The sequence below is a fragment of the Stegodyphus dumicola genome, chromosome 3 (genome assembly GCF_044657685.1).
Source record: "Stegodyphus dumicola isolate Sdum_Otavi_A_Nest chromosome 3, ASM4465768v1".
Classification (NCBI taxonomy): domain Eukaryota; kingdom Metazoa; phylum Arthropoda; class Arachnida; order Araneae; family Eresidae; genus Stegodyphus; species Stegodyphus dumicola.
In genome coordinates this window covers 204,143,160-204,167,798 of record NC_140770.1, presented here as the reverse complement: position 1 = coordinate 204,167,798, position 24,639 = coordinate 204,143,160, and the positions used below count along the sequence as shown (strand labels likewise).

At 30.6% G+C, this 24,639-nt stretch overlaps 1 protein-coding gene across 1 annotated transcript in view; it reads left to right on the top strand.

The window, feature by feature from the left end:
• The window catches only part of LOC118192575 (dynein regulatory complex protein 9-like), a 124,739-nt gene extending 100,699 nt beyond the window's left edge, over positions 1-24,040 (top strand). The window contains exons 6-8 of the mRNA XM_085812389.1: positions 8,254-8,385; positions 15,483-15,584; positions 23,889-24,040. Coding sequence (XP_085668515.1) covers positions 8,254-8,385; positions 15,483-15,584; positions 23,889-23,999 — 345 coding nt within the window. The 3' untranslated portion in view covers positions 24,000-24,040. The remainder of the gene's footprint in view (positions 1-8,253; positions 8,386-15,482; positions 15,585-23,888) is intronic.
• The last annotated feature ends 599 nt before the right edge of the window (positions 24,041-24,639 follow it).

Below are 24,639 nucleotides of genomic sequence, written 5' to 3'. Positions count from 1 at the left end.
ATATATGGCAACATTTCTGCTAACCTACGTTTGATTTTTTGCCTAATTGTAAATTTTACATTGTTATAATTCTCTTCCGATTCAATATAATAGATATTTTTTAAATAATTTTGTAATTTATACTTATATCTATATTACAATTAAATATATGTATATAAGATTGTTACGTTAATTTTCACAAAATAGCTTTATTCAGAGTACCTAAAACAGTTATTTAATTTTTCAAAAATGTGAGTAAAGGAAGCAGGTCTTTTTATGCCAAATACTTTGATGTTTTATACTATTATATTTTATCTAGAATGCTAATCTAGCACAAAATCTAATCAATAATTAGTTACAAAGGATACAATAAGAATAACTTTAACAAGTACTTAACAAAATTAGTTTGTTAAGTACTTGTTATTCTCGTTGGTACTATTTTGGTACTATTCATAATACCGAAGATATTATCGATTAACTCATAGAAGTCAGATGCTTTCTGATTTCCTGTGGGGTAGAGTATACCTTTTGCGGTACTTTTTGAAAAAAATGTTTTCTCTGGAGCGACTTTTTGTTTCTCGTTTCCCTTGACCATTAAATAATTTGGTTTTAGTTTGTGACACAATTTGATTTCTTCTCAATCTCTATTTAAAACCTCTTTAATAATAACAAAATTAGTTTGTTTAGTACTTGTTATTCTTGTTGGTACTATTTTGGTACTATTCATAATACCGAAGATATTATCGATTAACTCATAGAAGTCAGATGCTTTCTGATTTCCTGTGGGGTAGAGTATACCTTTTGCGGTACTTTTTGAAAAAAATGTTTTCTCTGGAGCGACTTTTTGTTTCTCGTTTCCTTTGACCATTAAATAATTTGGTTTTAGTTTGTGACACAATTTGATTTCTTCTCAATCTCTATTTAAAACCTCTTTAATAATATCAAAATTTAAAACAGTTACATCTTCTAAAACAAATTCTCTATCTAAAACGCGGTTTCTCAGTAATTTGAGGCAGAGCGCGAAATGAGACTTCTGATTAAAACAAGCTGCACATTTTGAAAAGAACCAACTTAGTCCAGTTTATAGTCATAGCAGAGTTTTCAATCTATATGCATTTCATCGAAACTGAGAACGCATATTTTTTCTACAGAATACAAATATTCGCCTCTTTCCTTCTTTAAAGTAAGAACATTACTTTGAATTCTTGGACTACACTAAAATTTAGAAAACACTATAAAAAATAAAATAAACACCATTTCTTTAATTTGATAATACTAGGTAAAGATATTCCAATTTTTTTTTCTTAATTTTTTTTTCTTTCCAAAAATCATAGCTTTAATAAGATGACAAGAGCTCTTATGACAATGCAACGTGAAATATTTTCACTAGTCCACCTGATTTTTTTCTTTTTCAGTAATGCATTAATCTGCGTCTTTATAAAAATAGGCTTTAGACATTTTTCCAAATTCTCCGATTTGTGCTCCCCCCCCCCAAATTTCGCTATTTGAGATTTTAATTTCGGATAACAATTTCTGTCTAGATGTCATCCACCTTCTTTGTCGCTGAACAAACATTCTAAAATTTTTCTTTTCTCTATTTTTTAATACTTTAATACAATTTAATACAATTTTCTGAGGATATTATTTTGTTCTTCAAATTATCAATGCATTCTTCTTTATCCTTAAACATTCAGGATGATCTACATTTTCATTGAGTTTTATTTCAAAATCATTAAAATTTGATTTATTATTGTCATCATCAATTTCGATTTATTATTGTCATCATAATTTACTTTCGGCACAGCATTCCATTTCAACAGTTTCTTTTTGTGGCTATCCAAACAAGCGATTTTTCATAGATCTTCACATTAATAGAATCTTCTCTTTGACATTTGTGTATCCATTTTTTCGTTAAAAGCAAACTCTCATTTGGATCCTTTGGTCCCATGAAATAAAATATCTCATCCTTTCATACTTTTGTAAGTGCTACGGCACGTTACTGCAGCGCAAAAAGCCATATTACGTAAACGATACAATATAGAATTTAAAATAAAAACTGACTAAAATTACATATATATAAATTATTTTAAATATATACATTATTAGAAAACAGATGTATATATATATATATATATATATATATATATTATTATTAAAATTAATTTGGGATATGTAACCTCTAGAAAATCGTCTCGCAGCTCAATGAAACTACTGTTTTAAACGCGGGAAATCAGGACAGGTGGCATCACAGTGACGTCAGATTATTGCCTGTTACATCCCCCCATTAGGCTCGCGTCGGCGAGGAGTCGAACAAAGAAATGAGCAGCCTTCTATTTATCCCTGATCCCTTTAACCTCTTAAATACATACTCTCAACTGCTTAATATCACGTCCCAGTATATATACAGAGGAAAATTCTAGTGAAAGTATGTGAAGGTGTTGTGATGATCTAAAACCTACTTATTTTACACAGATAGTCTCAAATCCTTCTGCTATGGTTACTATGGAAAAATCAGAAATGTTGAAAATATTTATACAACTTAATTTGTTTTTAAATCTGAATTTGTGTATATATTAAAACTGAGCAAGGAAATTAAAATGAATTATTAATACAAAATATTATAACTGAAAATTTTGATTTTTGTTTTTAAGACATTAAAAATCTTTAGATCATTTTTAAACATCCAATAGCTTCCAAATTGAGGTATTCATAATTAAATTCTTTTACAAAATCAGTTTCTAATTTCAGTTAATTTGTATTAAAAATTCAATAATAAAATTAGCCATATAATAATCTTTACATAAATGAATCATCATTCTTTAAAACATGTACAGAATTTTTAGTGTTTTAATGAGACTGTTGGGAAATTGTTAAAAAGAATTCTTTTTAACAATTTCCCAACAGTCTCATTAAAACATTAAAAATTCTTTACGTGTTTTAAAGAAAGATGATTCACTACATCATCAAATTTAATTCTTTACATCACTCAAAAGGTAGCTCAAGGAGCTCTTCTAAAATTATATCTTTCTACTCACACAATTAAAAAAAAATTTGAAAGGCCTCAGATGTTAGCAGTCACTCAAAAAAGCTCAGTGCATGCATTATCAATACAGATGGGGCAGTGGAAAAAGCAAAACATTTTATAAGATACTGGCACCAGAAAGTTATATATCTTCTATATATTTGAAAAGTGAAGAAATATATCATGTAATTATATAAAAATATTAAATGTTTTCAATTAGATATATCATGAATTAAATGCTTTATAAATCAATCAGAAAATTAAAAAGTAAAAAAAAATGCATTGTTAAGAACTGTGTGTGTTGCTTTTAAATAACTTGGCTTTTAATCGATAATAGATTAGATTTTAAAGATAAATAAGTTAAATTTTGCCAAATGGCAAGACTTGGAGGAAAAGCGAGACAAGTTTACGATTGACGATATGAAGTCACATTTCGAGACTAATAGCCCTTTTGGATTAAAAAAAAAGTTCTTAAAATAATTTGCACTGGTTCAGTGGTATTAGTTTATGCAAAATTCAGTAAAATGAAATTTACCAGTTGAAATCAGCACCAAATTAAATTTTGTAAATTCTAGCGCTTGTTAAAGGTTATCTCATCCAGAATTTTATTACTAACCTTTCATTTCAGAGCAAAATAAAGCAGTAATTGCCATTTATATGACAATCAATATCAAAAATTTAAATCTGCATTTTACGCAACACAGAAAAACTCCAAAAGAAGATCTACTCTTTACCATGCAATTAAGGCATTTTATTCCGTAATCAACTCTATCAGTTATTAATGCTTCTAAATATATTCAGTTTACTCTTTCTGCTCAATATATGCTGTGTAAAATTTTCCATAAATTTATTAATTCATTTTATTTTGAGGTGAGCTGTTATTCAACTCTCAATGTCAACGAGAATGTTTAGCTCATTTTTTATTCGGTTTTAAAAGAGAAATCAATATACGTGGATTTATGTACGTGTATTTATGAATCAAAATACATGAGAAATCACAGCGAGAAAAGCACTGCTACCTTAATCTGTGATTATATATAACAAATGCAGTGAATTATAGTTAACAAAGAGTGAAAATATTTATATTTTTGAAATATTTCATATATAACATTTTAAGTTTCGCATATGTGGCAGTTTGAGAATTTTTTTACGTATACCAATTTTTTTAAATGTCTAAAAATTTTTGTATTTTCTTCAAGGAAAGCTTATTCTTTCACCTTTAGTATATAAGTAATGGTAATTTACCAGATAAAATTACTTAATGGGGATTACAGGAAAATATCTAACCACTTACCTTTGTGACTTCATCTCCAGAGAGACTAAAAAAGTAGTTCAGCTAAATCTGTTATAATAAACATTTAATAACTATTAATATGACAAATTTTTGTAAACCTATTTATTTGGATGAAAAATAAACACATTCAGAAATTTATTGCATTATATTATGATTAACAGAAGAAAAACACTTTTCAAAATTCAAAATAGTTTTTATTAATCCAATTTATCACATTTTCTTTAAATTCCTGAAAAATAATTTTATACCCATGTAAAAGAGGAATATGTATTCTTATGTATATAAGAACTCTTGATAAACTGGATCTCTGCCATTGCTTTTCACAACACCTAAAATAAAAAAAACACTCTCAATTACTATATGTGAATATAATTCATAATTAAATTTAAACAAATGACTATTAGAATGCAAATTAAAGGAAGCATTTAAAATATTTTAACATTTAGTACCTATAAACAGAGTAGCAATTATTTGAGTATTCGATTATAGTAAAATAAACATGGGGGATGCCTTTTAAAATTTTTTATGTCAGAAACTAAACTCAATCCACCAGCTGAGCATATGAGCAGTTTTATCAATCAGCCACTGGTAGGTAACCTGGATACCGAAGCAATATATAAAGTTGCCAAGATAAAGAGAGAGAAACAAAATTATGATAATCACATCTTACCTAATCATAAAACTATTTTAAATTTAATGTGTAGGCAAGTCCAAAAAGAGTGAGAATGATTTTATTTTGCAACATAAAGTAAAGTTGTCTTGCAGGAGCAAAAAAAAAAAAAAAAAAAACCTTGTCTCATGAGATTGGCAAGTAAAAAATAATTAACTGCATCTGGTAACATTTATCTGACAACACATAAGTAATTGTTAGCTACGTGTAGAAAATAAAATTTGATCATAGTAAGCAATATGTAATTTTAAACTTTTGAATTTAACTGCAGAAATTTACCAAAGAAGTATATTTTATGTTGTAACAATAGTAAATGAAGATGTGGCTAATCTTTACTGTATGGTACACCTTGGTTTCTGTCTGAAAAAATCGCAAAGTGGTATTGGTTGTTCGTGAAATCTGGAAGCCCATTGCGTCAAGTTTTTCGGTAACCCTGATGTTGATAATGTTGGCGAAAGTAGCCTTTGGAAAAGAAAAAAAATTAAGTTTTTGTCAATAAAAAAGGGGTTATTTCTGCAAATATTGCCAACGTGTTGTGATAAATTTAGTTTTGCGCTATTTTTTTGTAATAGTAACCCTTTTGTACGGACCCGGGTTTTTGGTTCTTACCATTCTTTTCAATTGCTGTGTTTGGTTGCACGTAAGTGGTATGGTAAGTGGTATGGTCTTGTATTTTAAACTTGCTATTATTTTGGTGTGGGTACCATCGTTTGAGTATGTCTGCGGTGACTAAGGGACGAAAAATTTAATTGAATGAGATACATTCCGATGACCTCATTGATCACGCGACTTATGTATACCTTTTGTAAACAAACAATGCAGATGACCTCAGAGATCACGTGACTTATGTATAGCTAATGCAAACAAGCAAGGTCATTCTTCCTCTTCTTCTCTTGCGGAATGTATCTCATTGCTTATCTGGAGAGGATGGAAGAGATGGTGGTGAGAAGCCTAAACGTATGCATGTGAAAAAAAAGATATGTTAAAAAAATTACGTTTAATTTATTTATTAGTCTCTGTGCGTTAATTTTTGTTAAAAGATTTGTGGTTTAATGTTTTTATGTTAGGAAACATATATATTTGCTAACTTTTTCCTCTCTGTTTGTGTATTTTTGGTTGTCTCTGTGTGTTAAGACAGCGGCGAATTTTTTCTGGTTAACCTGATAGTTTAAACTTTCTGATTTTCTTAAAGTGAAAATAAATCAGTGTGTACATGGACAGTTAAGGCAGTGCACAATGCCTAGTTTGTGCAGTTCTCTCTCTCTCTCTTTTTTTTTTTTTTTTTTTTTTTTTTTTTTTTTTTAAAGTTAAAATAGGTTAATGTGTACATGGACACCGAGTTTGTGTACGCCTTTGACTTCTTATTTTGGTTTTGCGTAACGGCCATCTTGAAATTGGTGCCGATCCTCCCAGGCGACCATCTTAATATCAAAAAAGAAACGATTCGCCAAGGGTTACAGTAGAGTAATTTTTTATCAAAGATGTTCTACCATAACACCATTTCAGTGGTTTAAACACTAGCGGAGCAGTATATAGAGATGAAGATTTGAGTTTTGTTTACACACCATGATGGTTTAGGCACTCCATCCATTACGGTGAACAAGATTATAATAAACATAGCCACAACAATTGTCTATAAATATTGATGTATAACACTGCATGAACTAATATATTTCTTATGCTAGTATATACAGAATCCTTAATCGAAGTTAAAATGAGAAGACTGTGCATGCATTTCCTTTAATTGAAACATGGATTTGACCATACAAATCTCAGTCTTACGGGACATGCCATACTATGCAGATAGACAGTAAATAGTGCTCGTGTTGTTTTTATTTCTTAGAGCTATGAAATAAATATACTTCTACATTTTAGTTTTTTCTTTTCTTGTTTCACATTTGGATTACCTATCAATAGGTAAGAAATTTTGATATTATTACAATATCTGAGTTAGCATTCCAAATAACAATTATTGAACATGTTAAGGTAATGAAAATTTTAAATTAGGTTAAAAAGTAACCCTTAATGTGGTATATTTTTGAATTTAACTCTATCGACTTTGAAAACAACAAAACGTCCCTCTTTATTAGGGAATTTAATTAACTAATTTTAAATACAGAGCTATGTATGAATTTTTCCCCTTGCATTTTATAATAACTGAAACAAAATTACACTCTGACAGTCAAAATTCCTAAATGCAAGTACATAAAATTTACTTCAGCAATTTTAAGAGATGAGACACACTGAACACATGAATAAATTTCTATCAAAGAATAATTTATTAACTTTGGCCCGTTCTATAGTAAACTTTAACCATTAGATTACATTATTACATCATGTTATCAGTTTGAAAAGCAAGTCATATGCCAGATCTTGGTTGTAAAAGAAATACACAAAATAATATATAGATTATTGAAAAATGATGTATACCAGTGTTTATAGATATGATTAAATGTAACAAAAATTTTCTATCACAACCACATTTTTAAGTGAAATGTATTATTTTAACATTTTACAATATTTAAGGTATGGCATTAAATGCAACTTTATGTGCATGGACATAAGTTAGTAAATTAAAAAAAATAATAATCAAAGAATGAATGTCATGAAAAATTTCAAAAACAAGCGAAATTTAATTTAGAAGACTTTTAGACACTTATGATAAATAAATTTGAGACCTTCTTCACTCAAAATTAAATTATAATTAACTAAAACCAGTTTGACTGACCTTCCACAAAATAATTCAGCTGCAATAAGGAAATTTCTTCGAGAGAGCAATTAGTTATCAAAATGTAAGAACTGGAGTAAATAATAAAAATACAAATTAAAACTATTAATCATCCTATATTTAGTGTTTCAAACAGAACTTTTCAATGGGTTAGTATTTAAAACACCAAACCTGGGCAATTAATTAGTACCGAACACACGTTTGCTACACTAAATAATTAAAAATTTAAATATCTCTATATTGAATTTTGGAAAGGATTTTGAAAAATATTGTATTGTCATCGCAAACACAAGTATAAAAAGTTTCGCAAATATAGATCGGTAGAAGATGTTCAAAAATTAACTTCATTTCATCCAAATCCACTAACTAATAATAGAATAAAACCGCATGATAGTTTATAATGCAACATGATCAAAAAGGAAATTAAGAAGATTTAATGATAGAAATTTCCTCCTTTTAATTCACAAAGTTAGATAAGTAGACTTTTATACAGAGAAGAATAAAATGTTGCTTGTATATTTATATTTTATCTTCTGATAAGTTATACCATTCTTATTCAGGAATGTAGCGAAGAAGTAGACTCCTTATTAAGAGAAATGTTTGATAAATGGTCCGAGAAAGAAAGAGAAATAGCAATTCTGAATAAATACAGGAAACTGAATTCAAGAAAAATCAAGAAGGTTTCTAAAATGGTAAGTAAAACAAAATGATTATATTTCAGCATAGAAACAATATTTAAACGTTTTTACAAATTGTAGATGATTGTTGTTAAATGAAACCAAGTGACATAAATATAGAATAAAATCAATAGTAATTATTAGATCTGAGCTAATTTTAATCGAATTTTAAGCATTTTCGATGCCTGGTGATTTCTGACGGAAAATTTGAATAAAATTTCTGACACAAAAATTATTGAAATTTGAACAAATTTGAACACACACACACAAGGAAGTTCATTATTTAGCTCTAAAGTAGTTCTAGGCATCTTACTTTAAAAAACTCTTGGTACAAATAAAGATTAAGAAATCAGATAAACTCAGTATCCTTTTCCTCAAAATTTATTGACATGATTCATATGCTCTATAACAGGATTCATATGCTCTATAACTCCTCTTAAACAGAGGGAAATTTTCCTCTGGGGGAAAACTTCATGCTTTCAGGGGGGGAGGCGGTTAGTCTTTTATGTATTTAGTTAGTATTTGTTAAGTATTTAGTTTTATTTCATGAGTATAAAAAATTACTTTTATTCAAGTTTTTTGTTTAATTAAAAAAACATTAAAAAATTAACCCAAGTTTAAAAAACATGTATACGTATTTTTCGAATTTAGTAAAGTAGGGAGAGATGATTGCCTAGCCATGGTGGAAGGGGTCATGGGGCAAAAGTTGTTGAGATCCACTGCTTTATAAGGATTCACAATTGATAATTTCCTGTAGTTACGTATCATGAAATATTTCAAACTAAGTTTCACTTGACTATTTGTTTAAAATTTTGATTTTTATTTCTGAAAATAAAAAGGTTTGTAATCTGGCTATTAGTACCATTTAACTATTTAGTTATTTATTACACATTCGAAAGAAAATTAGAAAACAAAATTTAGAAATTTAATTTTTTTTACCCGAACTGCAATGCGATATCCGTTCGCAAAACGATATACTCTTTTTATCATAAGATGAGAAGAAAAACTATGAAGAAAGTAAATAATCTTATCTAGCTTACAAAAGATACCATTAATTGCATTTCCGTTTCTTCGTTTAGGAATTGAATGAGCTGAAAGTGAAATATTAGCCTTCAGATAACTGCACAAATGTCATAATCTACTTAGAAATCGATAGCAGTATGGCGAAAGATAAATTTTGTGACTGAGTAGAATTCAGAAGATTCTCAAAACAAAAGTTACCTTTGTTGTGTAACATAAATGTCAGTATCATTATTATTCTGGTTATTGACAGTAACTGTAATGAATGTCTTCTGTTCCAAATGGATCGGAACGTTAGAGCTTGCATTTATATATAGATATACATTCTCAAGCGATCGGATTTTTTCAAAAAATCAGATAACCAATAATTTATATAAATTATTTTGACAATTAATAACTTTAATTGAAGAATACTTTGAGAACGAAATAAAAAGTTAATATCTATCTATTTTGCCATGCTAGTATAACACTCACTGTTATATAAGGAGTTCCTAAATATACAGGACAGTTTTTATAGGAAGATGGAACACTCGAAGACAAACATTTTTCGTAACACAACATATAGTTGGAACTGAAGCAAGATGACGTTATCTCAGCAAGTAATCAAATGATGATTACAAGCTTATTTTATAATAAATACTAAAAAGAGAACAACCAGTCATAGTAAACGCCTGAAAGCGCTAGTGCCTTGATAGATGTAGATTCTAGAAAGTACCAGGTGTCTCAAAACGGCAAAATAAAATCTAATAACCATATTCTCAGCTTAATCAGTGGGAGTCTCGTGTACAAGTTTATTAAAATGTTCCCTGAAGAAGAAACCCAGATATCACAAATCTAATCGTGGTGGCCAAATAATAAGGCTCACTATGGACAATGTGTATGAAATGGCATTCAAGTAATAATCACCTCTAATAAAGTTCTTGTTCCTGCACTGAATTACACCATATCATAAAACTATAACATTAGCTTCTGTATCTAATATCATGAGAAAATGGGAACCATTTTTTCTCCTTCCAGTCAATGCTCTCCATCATGAAATGAAGATATTTGTCGAATATTGAGTTTGTTAAACTAAGCTTTTTCTTTACTGAATAATTTCTGCTTTTTTATAGGCTGTTTTTCTAAATAATTATTTTTGAACTTTGTAAACACTGACATTGTTTCTGTAAAAGTTCCCTCTCTTCTGCAATTTCAGCACTTCAGTCTACTGTCATTACTCCTCTGCATCTTGGATGATAAAAGAGGTTCTAGTGTTTTCCTTATTTCTGCTAATGGTATCTATACGTTGAATTAGATGGCTGTCCCAATTTTTGGAAGCATAGAATTCATATAATTCAGAATGTTTGACTTCTGAATTAGTATTTGTTCGGCGTGTTATTGTGTCTTACTTATAGAATTCATATGTTGAGAAACTCTTACATTATGCTGGAGATCAGTTACATTACAAAGGCTTTATTCTTTCACTTCAGGTTTTAATTTTGTAAATCTCAAGATATCATAAAATGCTAAATCAAGTGAATAATGAAAAATGATTTAACCAAGCAGTTTCTATTTATCTCAGAAAAATCTCTCCCAGTTAGAACATTGTTAACTTGAATGTCATAAACTTCGCAAATAGTCATAAATTGAATCATAAGTTTCAAAATGTTTTCATTATATTCAAATTCCAGTTAAAATTAGTCCGAATTATCTGTAATTCTTCAGAGAGGAACGGGATCGCATCTCATCTCGCCCTATGTTAACTTTAATAATATCTCTCACTATTGTTTTCGTTTGTCTGCTTGTGGCGGCAGCTCTTCACATCTTCTAGCTCTTCTGTCCCAGTTTTGAATATTCTATGCCACTCTACCGTTCACTTTTTCGGGGTGGGGTGGGGGTGGGTCTTTCAACAACGTTTCAGCAGCATGTTTTCTGTTTTTTGCTCAAAATTTGATGTTAACATGGTTCGCTAAAGGTAGATTGTTCAGTTTTATTCCAAAATGCTAATATACTCGTAGGTTATGGTTGAGGCACCTGTGCAGTCCCCTACATATAACTGCTGGCCTTGCTACTCGCCTTCCTCTTCTATCAACCTCTCGAGAGAACTTTCGCCATTTACAAGCATCCATGTCTTCTCCGAGATTCGAACTACTTCAATCGGTCCACAATCAGCGTCATTAACCGCTTTAACAGGCTAGGCGGGAAAGTGCTAATACAGATATTTGTTACTTTGCAAATAATGTATCATCTTTCTGTATTAGCTTGAAATTTAAGTACATATTTAGCTGCATGAGTTCGGGATTTTGAAAAAATTGGCTTGAAGTGAATGAGGGTTTTTTGTATTTGTAGAGTATTTTTAAAATATACCAGAAGATTAACCTCTTAACCAGAGAATAAAATTTTATGGAATTCGTTTCACACAGGGAACCTTTTTCGCAGTGATAAATAATATAATCATACCTCAAGTAATAAAAAAATTGTTTTTATTTATTGATGTTTTTATTTCCACAAAACATTTTATGATATTTAATATATAAATCAAATATTTTCAGTGTTCAAAGAACTAATTTGCAGTATGATGCTTCTTGAAGCAATGCGGCATACTTTTAAACAAGTAACTTTTAGCCATATTTTGAAAAAAAAAAAAAAAAAAATAGCAGTTACTGAAATCACAGACACGTAAAATACTGAAATGCAGACTAAAAGGAAGTCAAACTGTACAAGTTCGATTTACAGTGTATAAGCGGACAATGCGTGTGCCGACTGGTTGTTCGCGAATAGCGTTCAAGTACCAGATTGCAAAAAAATAATTGTACATGTATATGACTGGTCAGCAATATGATGCCACATAACCACGCTCGGATTAAATATACTATAAGAACAACGTAAAACGTAATGCGTTCAACATAATACGGTTAACTTCAATGACGAAAAATGCCGTCATTCGTATTTTGGTAGTCTTCCAGGCATGATGAAAAATATCGTCATGCCCAGTTAACAGTTACGTTTATGGAACTACAAAGCTAGACTGAAATCTATGTGTTGAGTAACATAGAATTTAAATTGCTCTAAAAATATGTAGAATGTTCTAAGAATCTCTAGATATAAAAATATTATAGTTAACATCAAATAATAAAAACGTATCTTCCTGCTATTTCGTTTTTCTTACATACCTGAATTGTTCTTAAACAACTAACTAAAAACAATTTTTCAGTTAAATAAGTGAATGAAGAAAAAAGTATTCATACTGTTTCTATATGCTTTGTATGTCCACAGATAATGTTTTAAAATTCATTTTTCTTGAGAACTTTGAATGTCTGTGAATATCGGGAAGCATGAATATGGTTGTATTAGAGAAAATAGAGATGCAGAAATAAAATCAAAGCATGCTTGATTTTCTAAATACATAAATTTTCTAATTAGCTAATGCCAATCATCGATCACTAAAACTTTAAGACTTCTTTCTAGACTTCTACTGCCAAATTTCTTTCAAACTCTTCAAAACAGAATTCGAAATCAAAGACATTTCCTATTTTTCAAATAAAGAAATATTTAAACTTTTATACAGACCTTCCGATTGCTAACTATAGCACCTGACTTTCGCAGTCTGCAACGGAGCAGAAGGGATTAAAAATGTTAATATGGCCATATATAAATTGAAGAATAATTTAAAAAGGCATGTGTCGCATTTCCTTGCCTAAATAACGTTATCATTTAAATATAGTTGCAACTGTTTGTATTTCGCATCAACCTCTCTTCCAAATGAATGCAAAGAACGTGTGATTAACTTTGTGAATTCTTTATTGCGTGAATTCATATGTGGGAATTCTTTATTGTTGCCAAAAATTCACAGATATTTCTATCAACGTTGTTTGTTGCAATTTTTCAGAACATTCCTCGACTTTATGGGTGGATGGGAGCGAAGACCTCCATAATTTTATTCTTGGGCTGCCAAAGAATATTCATACCAAATTTGATGCTGATTCATAGAAAAATATGAAGAGCTTTAGAGCTTTTCATATGTATATAAAATTTGTTCAAATAGGTTAAAAAACAAATACTCACATGGTATCGATACACTTATATCATGGTTTATATTAGTGGCTATTCAGGGAATTTAACTCTCATACCTGGGTACAAATATGCTAAATAACCTCATACTGAAACTAAATAAACAAAAATATTCCAGAAATAAGTATAAAATTACAATAAAATTAAACACATATTAAATAATAAACAAATAAAAGCTAATATACAACAAAATACGGGCCACTCAACACAAACACTTCCATAAATTACAATAATTTGTTGGGAATCTTGTTTTGTATTTTTCAATCAGTCTAAAATTAATGGTGAGGCTTAATTGTCATAGAGGCTCTATATAGTGAAAAACATCGCGCTTTATGATTTATTCGCAGAATCTTAATAATGTCCTAGAATTTTCTCTTCAAATGATGGCATATGGAATTATCAGACTCTAACTCCAAAGAACATACTTTTGCTTTTGATCATTAAACACCGTGTGACTTTAAATATATATTTGAGTCGATTATACATTAGAGAAGATTGGATAATAATTTTGCCAGATGAGCGCTCTGCAGCGAAACCAAAATTTATAAGTTTTGCGTATACCTGAAAAGAAAATGAACAAAAGTATGAATGAAATCTGTTCAATCTTTCCGAGCAGCAACAAATTCGTAAATAATTTTTTGCTGCCAAACCAGGAAACAAAAACTTTTGACACTTCAGGTTAATACGTAAGGTGTCATGATTTAAACTTAGTGTAAAGTGTGTTTTTAGTTTTAGTGTGTTTCTTTCTCTTAAAACCAATAACAGAATTAATGTGGCGATAATATATTGTGTCAACTATCCTAATCTGAAACAATTTCTTTTTTAAATTTGAAAGATTTCAGATTTAACATTACGTCCAAAGGGGCATTGTTTAATGTTTTGTGTGTCACCTTCATTTATTAAATATCACGTTCTTCGCAATTAAACTATAAAATTCAATTCAACAGCAAAATCGCAAAATAATTTTAAAATGAGAATATCTTTAGAATTTCCGAAACACAGTCTTACGCGCTAATTTTTTTTTTTCCTTTTTTTTCATACAGTGTTGCCATTGATAACTTTGAAATTGTTGACAAAACATGAAATCGATAATAAAACAAATTTCAAAATAGGGCTTCTAAATTCCATATTCGGTGGAGAATTACGTTATTCAAAAGTTTGATGGCTCTAGGTCTGTTGTTTTATCCGAATGCGAGAAACATGCATACATTTATGCACATTCTTTATTATTTAATCTCTTTAAATATAATCCAGGTTCTAATATTTGATGGAAACAATTTGAAAAGTGAAATGCAAATTATATATAACGACGCAAATTATATATAAGTGAAACGCAAATTATATATAGTTTTATAATGGACGACGCAAAATGCCAAAATGAAATTAATAGCTCTGCTGGCCAAATTGCCTCTTTGGGCTAAAAAAGAGGCCCGAGTGCTGAGAAAGAATACATCGTTTCTGGCACTGAAGTCAGCCTCCAGATTTTCTCCTATGCAAGGCTATATTATGTATAGCAAAAGGCGATAATTAAAGAAAAGGGATTAATCCCTGTTTTAGACAGTTATGTACTAGTTCTCTTAGAGGGAAACTGAAAAAGATTTAGAGTAATTAATCAGCATGCTAAGATTAGTTGTACATAAATATTTTCGAGAAGTTAAAATATGACAAAGCGAAATGTAAGCCTATTTTAAGTGAATTAATTATATGGAAATTCCTATTTCCTCGCGGCCCACCAGCGGCCGAGCGGTAAAGTCGCTGAACACTGGTAGTTCGGTCCGAGGTTCGAATCCCGCGAACGGGCTGGCTGCATAGGCGTTTTCGTGGTTTTGCCCATGTGTAACGTGTATACGAGCCAGTTTCCCTTAGAAAGCCCTCCACGAAAGCATCCCTCCCCTTAGGCACATAGCCCTAGTGTGCTTTGTCATATTAAATACACCACCACCACTTATTGCCTCGCTTATTTGGATGCTGCTCACAAGTTTAGAAAGTGATACGTTATTCCGATGGCTGATATTTGACTTCTAAAAGTAATTTATTTTCAGATAGCATTGAGAGAAGAGTATCTAGAAAAGGACAGGAAAGAAAAGGAAGAAGAACAAAGGAAACGGGATGAAGTGATTAAAATAAATAGAGCAGCTACAATTGTAATATTATTTGTTATTATTATTATTACAAACTATTATTTTTTTTATTTTTGTGATTAGTATTTAGTTTCCTTTTATCGTGATAAAAAAATCTCTTTGACGGCGTTGCTTTAAGAATGATTACTAAATTCGCGACACAATGTCATATTCATGGAATAATGAAAAAAAAAATTTCATGAATAAAAAATAATTTTAGCGACAGTTTGAAAATAAAATAGGAAAGATATGTAGGAAGAAAAGAAACTAGGATTAAGGCTGTTACCATATCAAAAGGTCGCTGGAGAATAATTTACACGAGAGTTCGGAAAACCTGTTTGAAAACTGTTCTGCTAATCCGAGAATTTTTCTGTTTATTACCATTTGTTACAATACTTAAGAAAAAGGCGGTTTAAATCTAGGGCAGAAATTTTTATCTTTTTTTCTAAAGCAATCACTTTTTATTGCCGTTACCGAAGCAAAGATTTCATTCAGAAAAATCAGATAAATGTTTTTTATTATTATACATTTTTTTTAATTTATTGAGACAAAAATAAATTAAAAAAGGGACTATTAATCCAAAATTAAACCGAGCATTACAGATTTCTCCTAATTTTTTTTTTTTTTTTTCCTATTTCTATAAAGGGTTTCCGATAAGTACAGAATGATGCATTTCAGTCCTAATCCTTTATTCAACGAATCATTTTGAATTATTGACTGAATTCTAAAGTGATTTTTCAGATGGCAATTCCAAATTCAAATTTCTAATATTTCTTCTTAAGAATACTGTGCGTGAAGAATTTTATAGAATTACTCTTTATATTAGTACTGAAATTCAGCAAAAATATGTAATGATCTCACTAATTTGATACTCAGAATCAAATGGTAGATTAATTAATGTTCGAATTAATCTTGAGCATGTAATACGAATTAATATTCAGCATGCAATCATGTACAAATTAATCTTCAGCAGATGTTCTATGTTGCGAAGAAATTAAGATGTTCTATGTTGCGAAAATAAGTCCAATAATGTTGGAATGTGTAAAGAATATAAGGTAAAATATATGAATAGTTAAAAACTGGTTTTTGTCGAATTTATGTATAGTTCCTGTTAGTACAATAGTTCGTAAGACTCATGAAACAATGTATCGTACAGTCCTCCTAGCGTATAACAGTTGGTACAACGTGACTTTGCATCAAGGCTTAATTTCTAAAATTAGAATTGCCAGAGCCTTGTGGAATGCCGTCAGGAAAGAGAAACCAAAATAAATAAATAAAATATTTAATTAATTGATAAAATATTTAATAATTAAACTATAAAAATAAATAAAATGTTAAGAGATAAATAGAAATTCGAAAAGAAGCACAAAGGTGTAAAACTCAAAATTAGGCAAAAAAACCAAAGCTTATTTTGGCATAGATTTTGAACAAAAACTAGGTCTCTGTTCTTCAGGAACAAAAACAGCTCTGCCGCTTGAGCGAAAATAAGAATACTATTTTGCTTAACTTTGAGATAAATAAAAATTTAATGAATTATTAAATTAAGGACAAATAGAGTTAACTTATTATTATTATTATAAAAACAGCTGATCTCGTCTTATTTGAGGCTGAAATTACAGTTTCACTCAAAAAATCAGAAATAGTGGAGTCGGGCTAAAGCTGAATTTAAGTTATGAATATTCAATATAATGTATTGTTACGGTTTTTTTTCTTTTTTTTTTTTTTTTTTTTTTTTTTTCTGACGCCAGTTGTTACTTTATTTTCTTCCTTCACGTTCGTACGGGGTTCGTGTGGATTTGGAGTGAATAACGACGACAGCACTTCATGAAGTATCGAAACACACTTTATTTAGCCAATATTAATCAGGACAGCTTCACAACACTTTTACAGTCGTCGAAAATCTACAATAAACACGCTGGAACAATCAGTGACACAGCTTTCACACTATCAGGCAATAAAGGTGGAGACAGCTTCACTGCAAAGCACCATAGTACAGCTCTCGACTGTGCTCGTAGTTCTCGGAACTCTGCGTAATCTCGAGACTCTCCACGCTACAACTCGCGATGCATTCGACGACACACAGAGCACAGCTCCCAACTCTTCGGTTCAGTCATTCTCGGAGCTTAACACACTCTCTCGACGATGCACTAACCGCGATACACTAAGAGACTTTTCGATGCACTCGACGACCCACTCGGCACTCGCTGGCCGGCTGCCAACTCGTTCATCTCCGCACGGACTAACTAGATGAGACACACTCACTCACCTTGTACCCGCAGGGTTTATAAAGCTTTTGGCTTGTGTTCGAGTACATTCTGATCTAAACCGGTAAGAATTTGCTGCAGACCGACATAGTACAAAAACATCCTTGGGATATCCCGAGGATGTTGATCGCGGGATATGCGCACATCCTCAGGACATCCCGGAATATCCCGCAAACCTCCTAAATACCTCCTCCCGAGTGCTTAATGTCACATCCCAGGATATCCTCAGGACATCCTAACTAAGTCCCATCGACAGCGTGCGGGATGTTATTAGGATATGAACTCCTGCTTACTACATCCTCAGGACATCCCGGGATATCCCACTAACCTCCTAAACACATCCCATCATATCCTAAAAACATCCTATCTATCTCCCATCGACAGCGTATGGGACGTTATTAGGATTTAACGTCCTACTTACTACATCCTCAGGACATCCCGTAATATCCCAGTTTCCTCCTAAACTCATCCTCCTGAGTGTTTAATGTCACATCCCAGTATATCCTTAGGACATCCTATCTAGGTCCCACCGACAGCGTATGGGATATTATCAGGATTTCAAATTTTTACTAGTTACAATATCACTTTAACCTTTTAAATACATTCTCTTCACTGCTTAATACCCAGTATATATACAAAGAAACTTCCAGTGAAAGTATGTGAAGGTGTTGTGATGATCTAAAACCTATTTATTTTACACAGACAGTCTCAAATCCTTCTCCTAGGGTTACTCTGGAAAAATCAGAAATGTTGAGAATATTTATACAACTTATTTTGTTTTTAAAACTGAATTTGTGAATATATTAAAACTGAGCAAGGAAATTAAAATGAATTATTAATACAAAATATTATAACAGAAAATTTTGCTTTTATTTTTAAGATATTAAAAATCTTTCGAACATTTTTAAACATCCAATAGTCCCCAAATTGAAGTATTCATAATTAAACTATTTTACAAAATCAGTTTCTAATTTCAGTTAATTTGTATTAAAAATTCAATAATAAAATTAGCCATTTAATAATCTTTACATAAATGAATCATGTTTCTTTAAAACATGTAAAGAAATTTTAGTGTTTTGATGAGACTGTTGGGAAATTGTTAAAAGGAATAAATTGTATTTTTAAAACTAAATTAATTCCTAGCCACAGAATAAATAAATATGTTTTCGTAACATGAAAATGCTGCAGGCTGTTTCATATATTTAATATTTAGTTGTAAAAATTATGTTCTTGACATTATGTTAATAATTCTTTACATTATTCAAAAAGTAACTCAAGGAGCTCTTTTAAAATTCTTTCTACTCACACACACACACACACACAAAAAAAAAAAAAAAAAAAAAATTTAAAAAATAAAATAAAATCTGAAAGGCCTCAGATTTTAGCAGTCACTTAAAAGGGCTCAAAGTTTATAAGTGCATAGATTATCAATACAGACGGAGCAGTAGAAATAGCAAAACATTTTATAAGATACTGACAACAGAAAGTTAAATATCTTCTGTATATTTGAAAAGTGAAGAAATATATCATGTAATTATATAAAAATATTAAATGTTTTCAATTAGATATATCATGAATTAAATGCATTTTAAAGCAATCAGAAAATTAAAAAGTAAAAAAATACATTGTAATAGATTAGATTTTAAAGATAAATATGTTAAATTTTGCCAAATGGCAAGACTTGGAGGAAAAGCGAGACAAGTTTACGATTGACGATATGAAGTCACATTTCGAGACTAATAGCCCTTTTGGATTAAAAAAAAAGTTCTTAAAATAATTTGCACTGGTTCAGTGGTATTAGTTTATGCAAAATTCAGTAAAATGAAATTTACCAGTTGAAATCAGCACCAAATTAAACTTTGTAAATTCTAGCGCTTGTTAAAGGTTATCTCATCCAGAATTTTATTACTAACCTTTCATTTCAGAGCAAAATAAAGCAGTAATTGCCATTTATATGACAATCAATATCAAAAATTTAAATCTGCATTTTACGCAACACAGAAAAACTCCAAAAGAAGATCTACTGTTTACCATGCAATTAAGGCATTTTATTCTGCAATCAGCTCTACCAATTATTAATACTTCTAAGTATATTCAGTTTATTCTTTCTGTTTAATATACGCTTTGTAAAATTTTCCATAAATTTATTAATTCATTTTATTTTGAGGTGAGCTGTTGTTCAACTCTCAATATCAACGAAAATGTTTAGTTCATTTTTTATTCGGTCTCAAAAGAGAAATCAAAATACGTGGATTTATGTACGTGTTATAAATACATGTATTTATGAATCAAAATACATGAGAAATCAGAGTGAGAAAAGCACTACTACCTTAATCTGTGATTATATATAACAAATGCAGTGAATTATAGTTAACAAATAGTGAAAATATTTATATTTTTGAAATATTTCATATATAACATTTTAAGTTTCGCATATGTGGCAGTTTGAGAATTTTTTACGTATACCAATTTTTTTTAAATGTCTAAAAATTTTTGTATTTTCAAGGAAAGCTTATTCTTTCATCTTTAGTATATAAGTAATGGTGTAACACCAATCCGTTAACATAAACTGTTGTACTAACTGTGACAACAAGGCTGCCCTCTGGTGAGTAGCCGGAGAAGTACTTCAGTAAAAGCCAAGGCTCCCACTAGATAGGTTGTACCAGACTGTTGCTCTGTAATTTTTCTTAAAGTTAAATGTAATGTCCGTGTGTAACTTAAACCTGTTAATAAATATTTGTTACACTATACCGGACTCTTCTATGACCCTATCTAAAATGACCCTTTTACAATGGTAATTTACCAGATAAAATTACTTAATAGGGAATACAGAAAAATATCTAACCACTTACCCTTGTGACTTCATCTGCAGAGAGACTAAAAAAGTAGTTCAGCTAAATCTGTTATAAATATTTATAATAATGCTAAATCCTGCAATAACTATTAATATGACAAATTTTGTAAACCTATTTGGATGAAAAATAAACACTTTCAGAAATTTATGGCACTATATTATGATTAACAGAGGAAAAACGCTTTTCAAAATTCAAAATAGTTTTTATTAATCCAATTTATGACATTTTCTTTTAATTCCTGAAAAATAATCTTAGATCCATGTAAAAAAAAAATATGTATTCTTATGTATATAAGAACTCTTGATAAACTGGATCTCTGCCATTGCCTTTCACAGCACCTAAAATAAAAAAACACTCACAATTACTATATGCGAATATAATTTATAATTAAATTTAAGCAAATGACTATTAGAATGCAAATTAAAGGAAGCATTTAAAATATTTTAACATTTAGTACCTATAAACAGAGTAGCAATTATTTGATTATTCGATTATAGTAAAATAAATATGGGGAATGCCTTTTAAAATTTTTTATGTCAGAAAATAAACTCAAACCACCAGCTGAACATATGAGCAGTTTTATCAATCAACCACTGGTAGGTAACCTGGATGCCGAATCAACACATAAAGTTGCCAAGATAAAGAGAGAAACAAAATTATGATAATCACATCTTACCTAATCATAAAACTATTTAAAATTTAATGTGTAGGCAATTCCAAAAAGAATGAGAATGAATTTATTTTGTAACACAAAATAAAGTTATCTTGCAGGAGCAAAAAAAACTTGTCTCATGAGATTGGCAAGTAAAAAATAATTAACTGCATCTGGTAACATTTATCTGAAAACACATTAAGTGATTGTTAACCATGTGCAGAAAATAAAATCTGATCATGATAAGAATCATGATCAGATTTTATTTTCTGCACAGATTAGATTTTATTCATTTTAAACTTTTGAATTTAACTGCAGAAATCTACCAAACAAGTATATATTTTATGTTGTAACAGTAGTAAATGAAGATGTGGCTGATCTTTGCTGTATGGTACACCTTGTTTTCTGTCTGAAAAAAATCGCAAAGTGGTATTGGTTATTCATGAAATCTGGAAGCCCATTGTGTCAAATAAGTTTTTTGGTAACCCTAATGTTGATAATGTTAGCGAAAGTATCCTTGGGAGGGAAATTAAGTTTTTGTCAATAAAAAAGGGTTATTTCCGCAAATATTGTCAAGGTGTTGTGATAAATTTAGTTTTGGGCTCTTTTTTTGTAATAGTGACTCTTTTGTATGGACCCGGGTTTTTGGTTATTACCATTCTTTTCAATTGCAGTGTTTGGTTTCATGTAAGTGGTATGGTTTTGTATTTTGAACTTGCTATTATTTTGGTGGGGGTACCATCATTTGAGTATGTCTGAGAGGACTAAGAGACGAAAACTTTAATTGAATTGCTTACCAGGAGGATGGAAGAGATGGTGGTGGGAAGTCTAAACGTATGCATTTGAAAAAAAGGTATGTAAAAAATGACGTTTCATTTATTTATTCGTCTCTGCGTGTTAATTTTTGTTAAAAGATTTGTTGTTTAATGTTTTTATGTTAGGAAATATGTATTTTTTGTAACTTATTCTGCTCTGTTTGTGCATTTTTGGTTGTCTCTGTGTTTTAAGACAGCGGCGAATTTTTTCTGGTTAACATGATAGTTTTTAACTTTCTGATTTTCTTAAAGTGAAAATAGATCAATGTGTACATGGACAAAGTTAAGGCAGTGCACAATTCCTAGTTTGTGCAGTTCTCTCTCTCTCTCTCTTTTTTTTTTTTTTAAGTTAAAATAGGTCGATGTGTACATGGACACCAAGTTTGTGTACGTCTTTGACTTCTTATTTTGGTTTTGTGTAGTGGCCATCTTGAAATTGGTGCCGATCCTCCCAGGTGACGATCTTGGTATCAAAAAATAAACAATTCGCCAAGGGTTACCGTAAATTTTTACCAAAGATGTTCTACCAAAATCACCATTTCAGTGGTTTAAACACTAGTGGAGCAGTATGCAGAGATGAAGATTTGAGTTTTGTTTACACAGCACGATGGTTTAGGCACTCCAGCTATTACAGTGAACAAGATTATAATAAACATAGCCACAACAATTGTATATAAATATTGATGTATAACACTGCATGAACTAATAGATTTCTTATGTTAGTATATAGAGAATCCTTAATCGAAGTGAAAATGAGAAGACTGTGCATGCATTTCCTTTAATTGAAAGATGGGTTTGACCATACAAATCTCAGTCTTACGGGACATGCCACACTATGCAGATAGACAGTAAATAGTGCTCATGCTGTTTTTGTTTTTTAGAGCTATGAAATAAATATACTTCTACATTTTAATTTTTTCTTCTCTTGTTTCACATTTGGATTACCTATCAAAAAGTAAGGGATTTTGATATTATTACAATATCTGAGTTAAAATAACATTCCAAATAACAATTATTTTACATGTTAAGGTAATGAAAATTATAAATTAGGTTAAAAAGTAACCCTTAATGTGGCATATTTTTGAATTAAACTCTATCGACTTTAAAAACAACAAAAATCCCTCTTTATTAGGGAATTTAATAAACTAATTTTAAATACAGAGCTAGGTATGAATTCTTTCCCTTCCATGTTATAATAACTGAAAGAAAATTACACTGATATAGTTAAAATTCCGGTACAACTCTAATATACGCCCTAATTTCACCAAATGTGGTGATATGTGTTCTGGGCTGGTTTTTGGCGCGATTGCGTGTTCTATGGCAAACCTGTTGACGTTGAAAAATCTTTTGCTGGAGCTCGTTGGTTCCCCTCTGTGTCTGAGAAAATGGGAGGGAAAGATAAAATGGTAGTTGTTGAATTGAAGTTCGGCAAAAGGAAATATGATTGCGGCTATCCTGTTGAGGGGTAGTGGGTATTTGGAACTGTGGAGAGAGGGTCTGGGAGATTATTTTTAATGGCAGTGCGTGATAGAAGTAGGGATTTGTGATTTTATTTATTTGTGAACCATAGTATAAATTTTCTGGATAGTGTGTCTGGCTGTCATGTAAATACGATAGTGATTACGTGGCGGCATGTTAAAGGCGGTATGAAATTTATATTTCTGCTATTCGTAAACGCATTAATTCATGCATTAATATCTGTGTAATTCTTTCTATCTCATCTTCTTTTCAATTAATTTTAGATACAAGCGTTTTGGCGCGGAACGATGGTGCGGAGACATTTGGAGCCTTTCAAAATCCAGAAAGCCAAGAAAGGAAAAGGGAAGAAAGAGAAAGGCAAGAAGAAGAAATAAAATGGATGAACAAATTATTTAAAACTGGACAATAAAAGTATATTTGTAACACGGTGTAGGGTTTATATTTATTTTAACTAACATTTATTTTAAGTTTAAACTATCTTTCCTGTCAAACCTTACTTTCCCCTGGAACTGCCAATGCCAGAATATGTAAATTTTAGTAGAACGCGCAAGGATTCAAATTATCAGCGGAAGTATTATGATTTAAATAGAAGGAAACGAGTTCGGTGTGATATTCTTACTTCACGAGCGCGGAGGTAGTGAGCGAGAAATTGAAGGACCCCGCGTTTCGGCCTATGTGCTTGGCGGGAAGTAGTGTTAATCGTTCCAGTGAGCTTCAAGTCTGCTGAATTAGCAGCGGTATTGTAAAACGCGGTGAGTTAGTTATTTTAGAGAGCCTCGTAGTTAGAATCATGTCTTTAGTTTCTTTTCAGGTTATTATTTTTATTTGACTGCCGAGTTGGCACCGTCTGTAAGCGTCAAGAGGACGCAATTGTAATTTATTACGTTGAATAAAAAGGGACTTAAACCCTTTACAAGACTCTGCGTTTTATACAGCTTTCACAGTCACCTCTTGGTTGCGTGCAAGTTGGAGGCGCGCAACGTTATATTGGCGCCCGAACAATTATCGAACTGA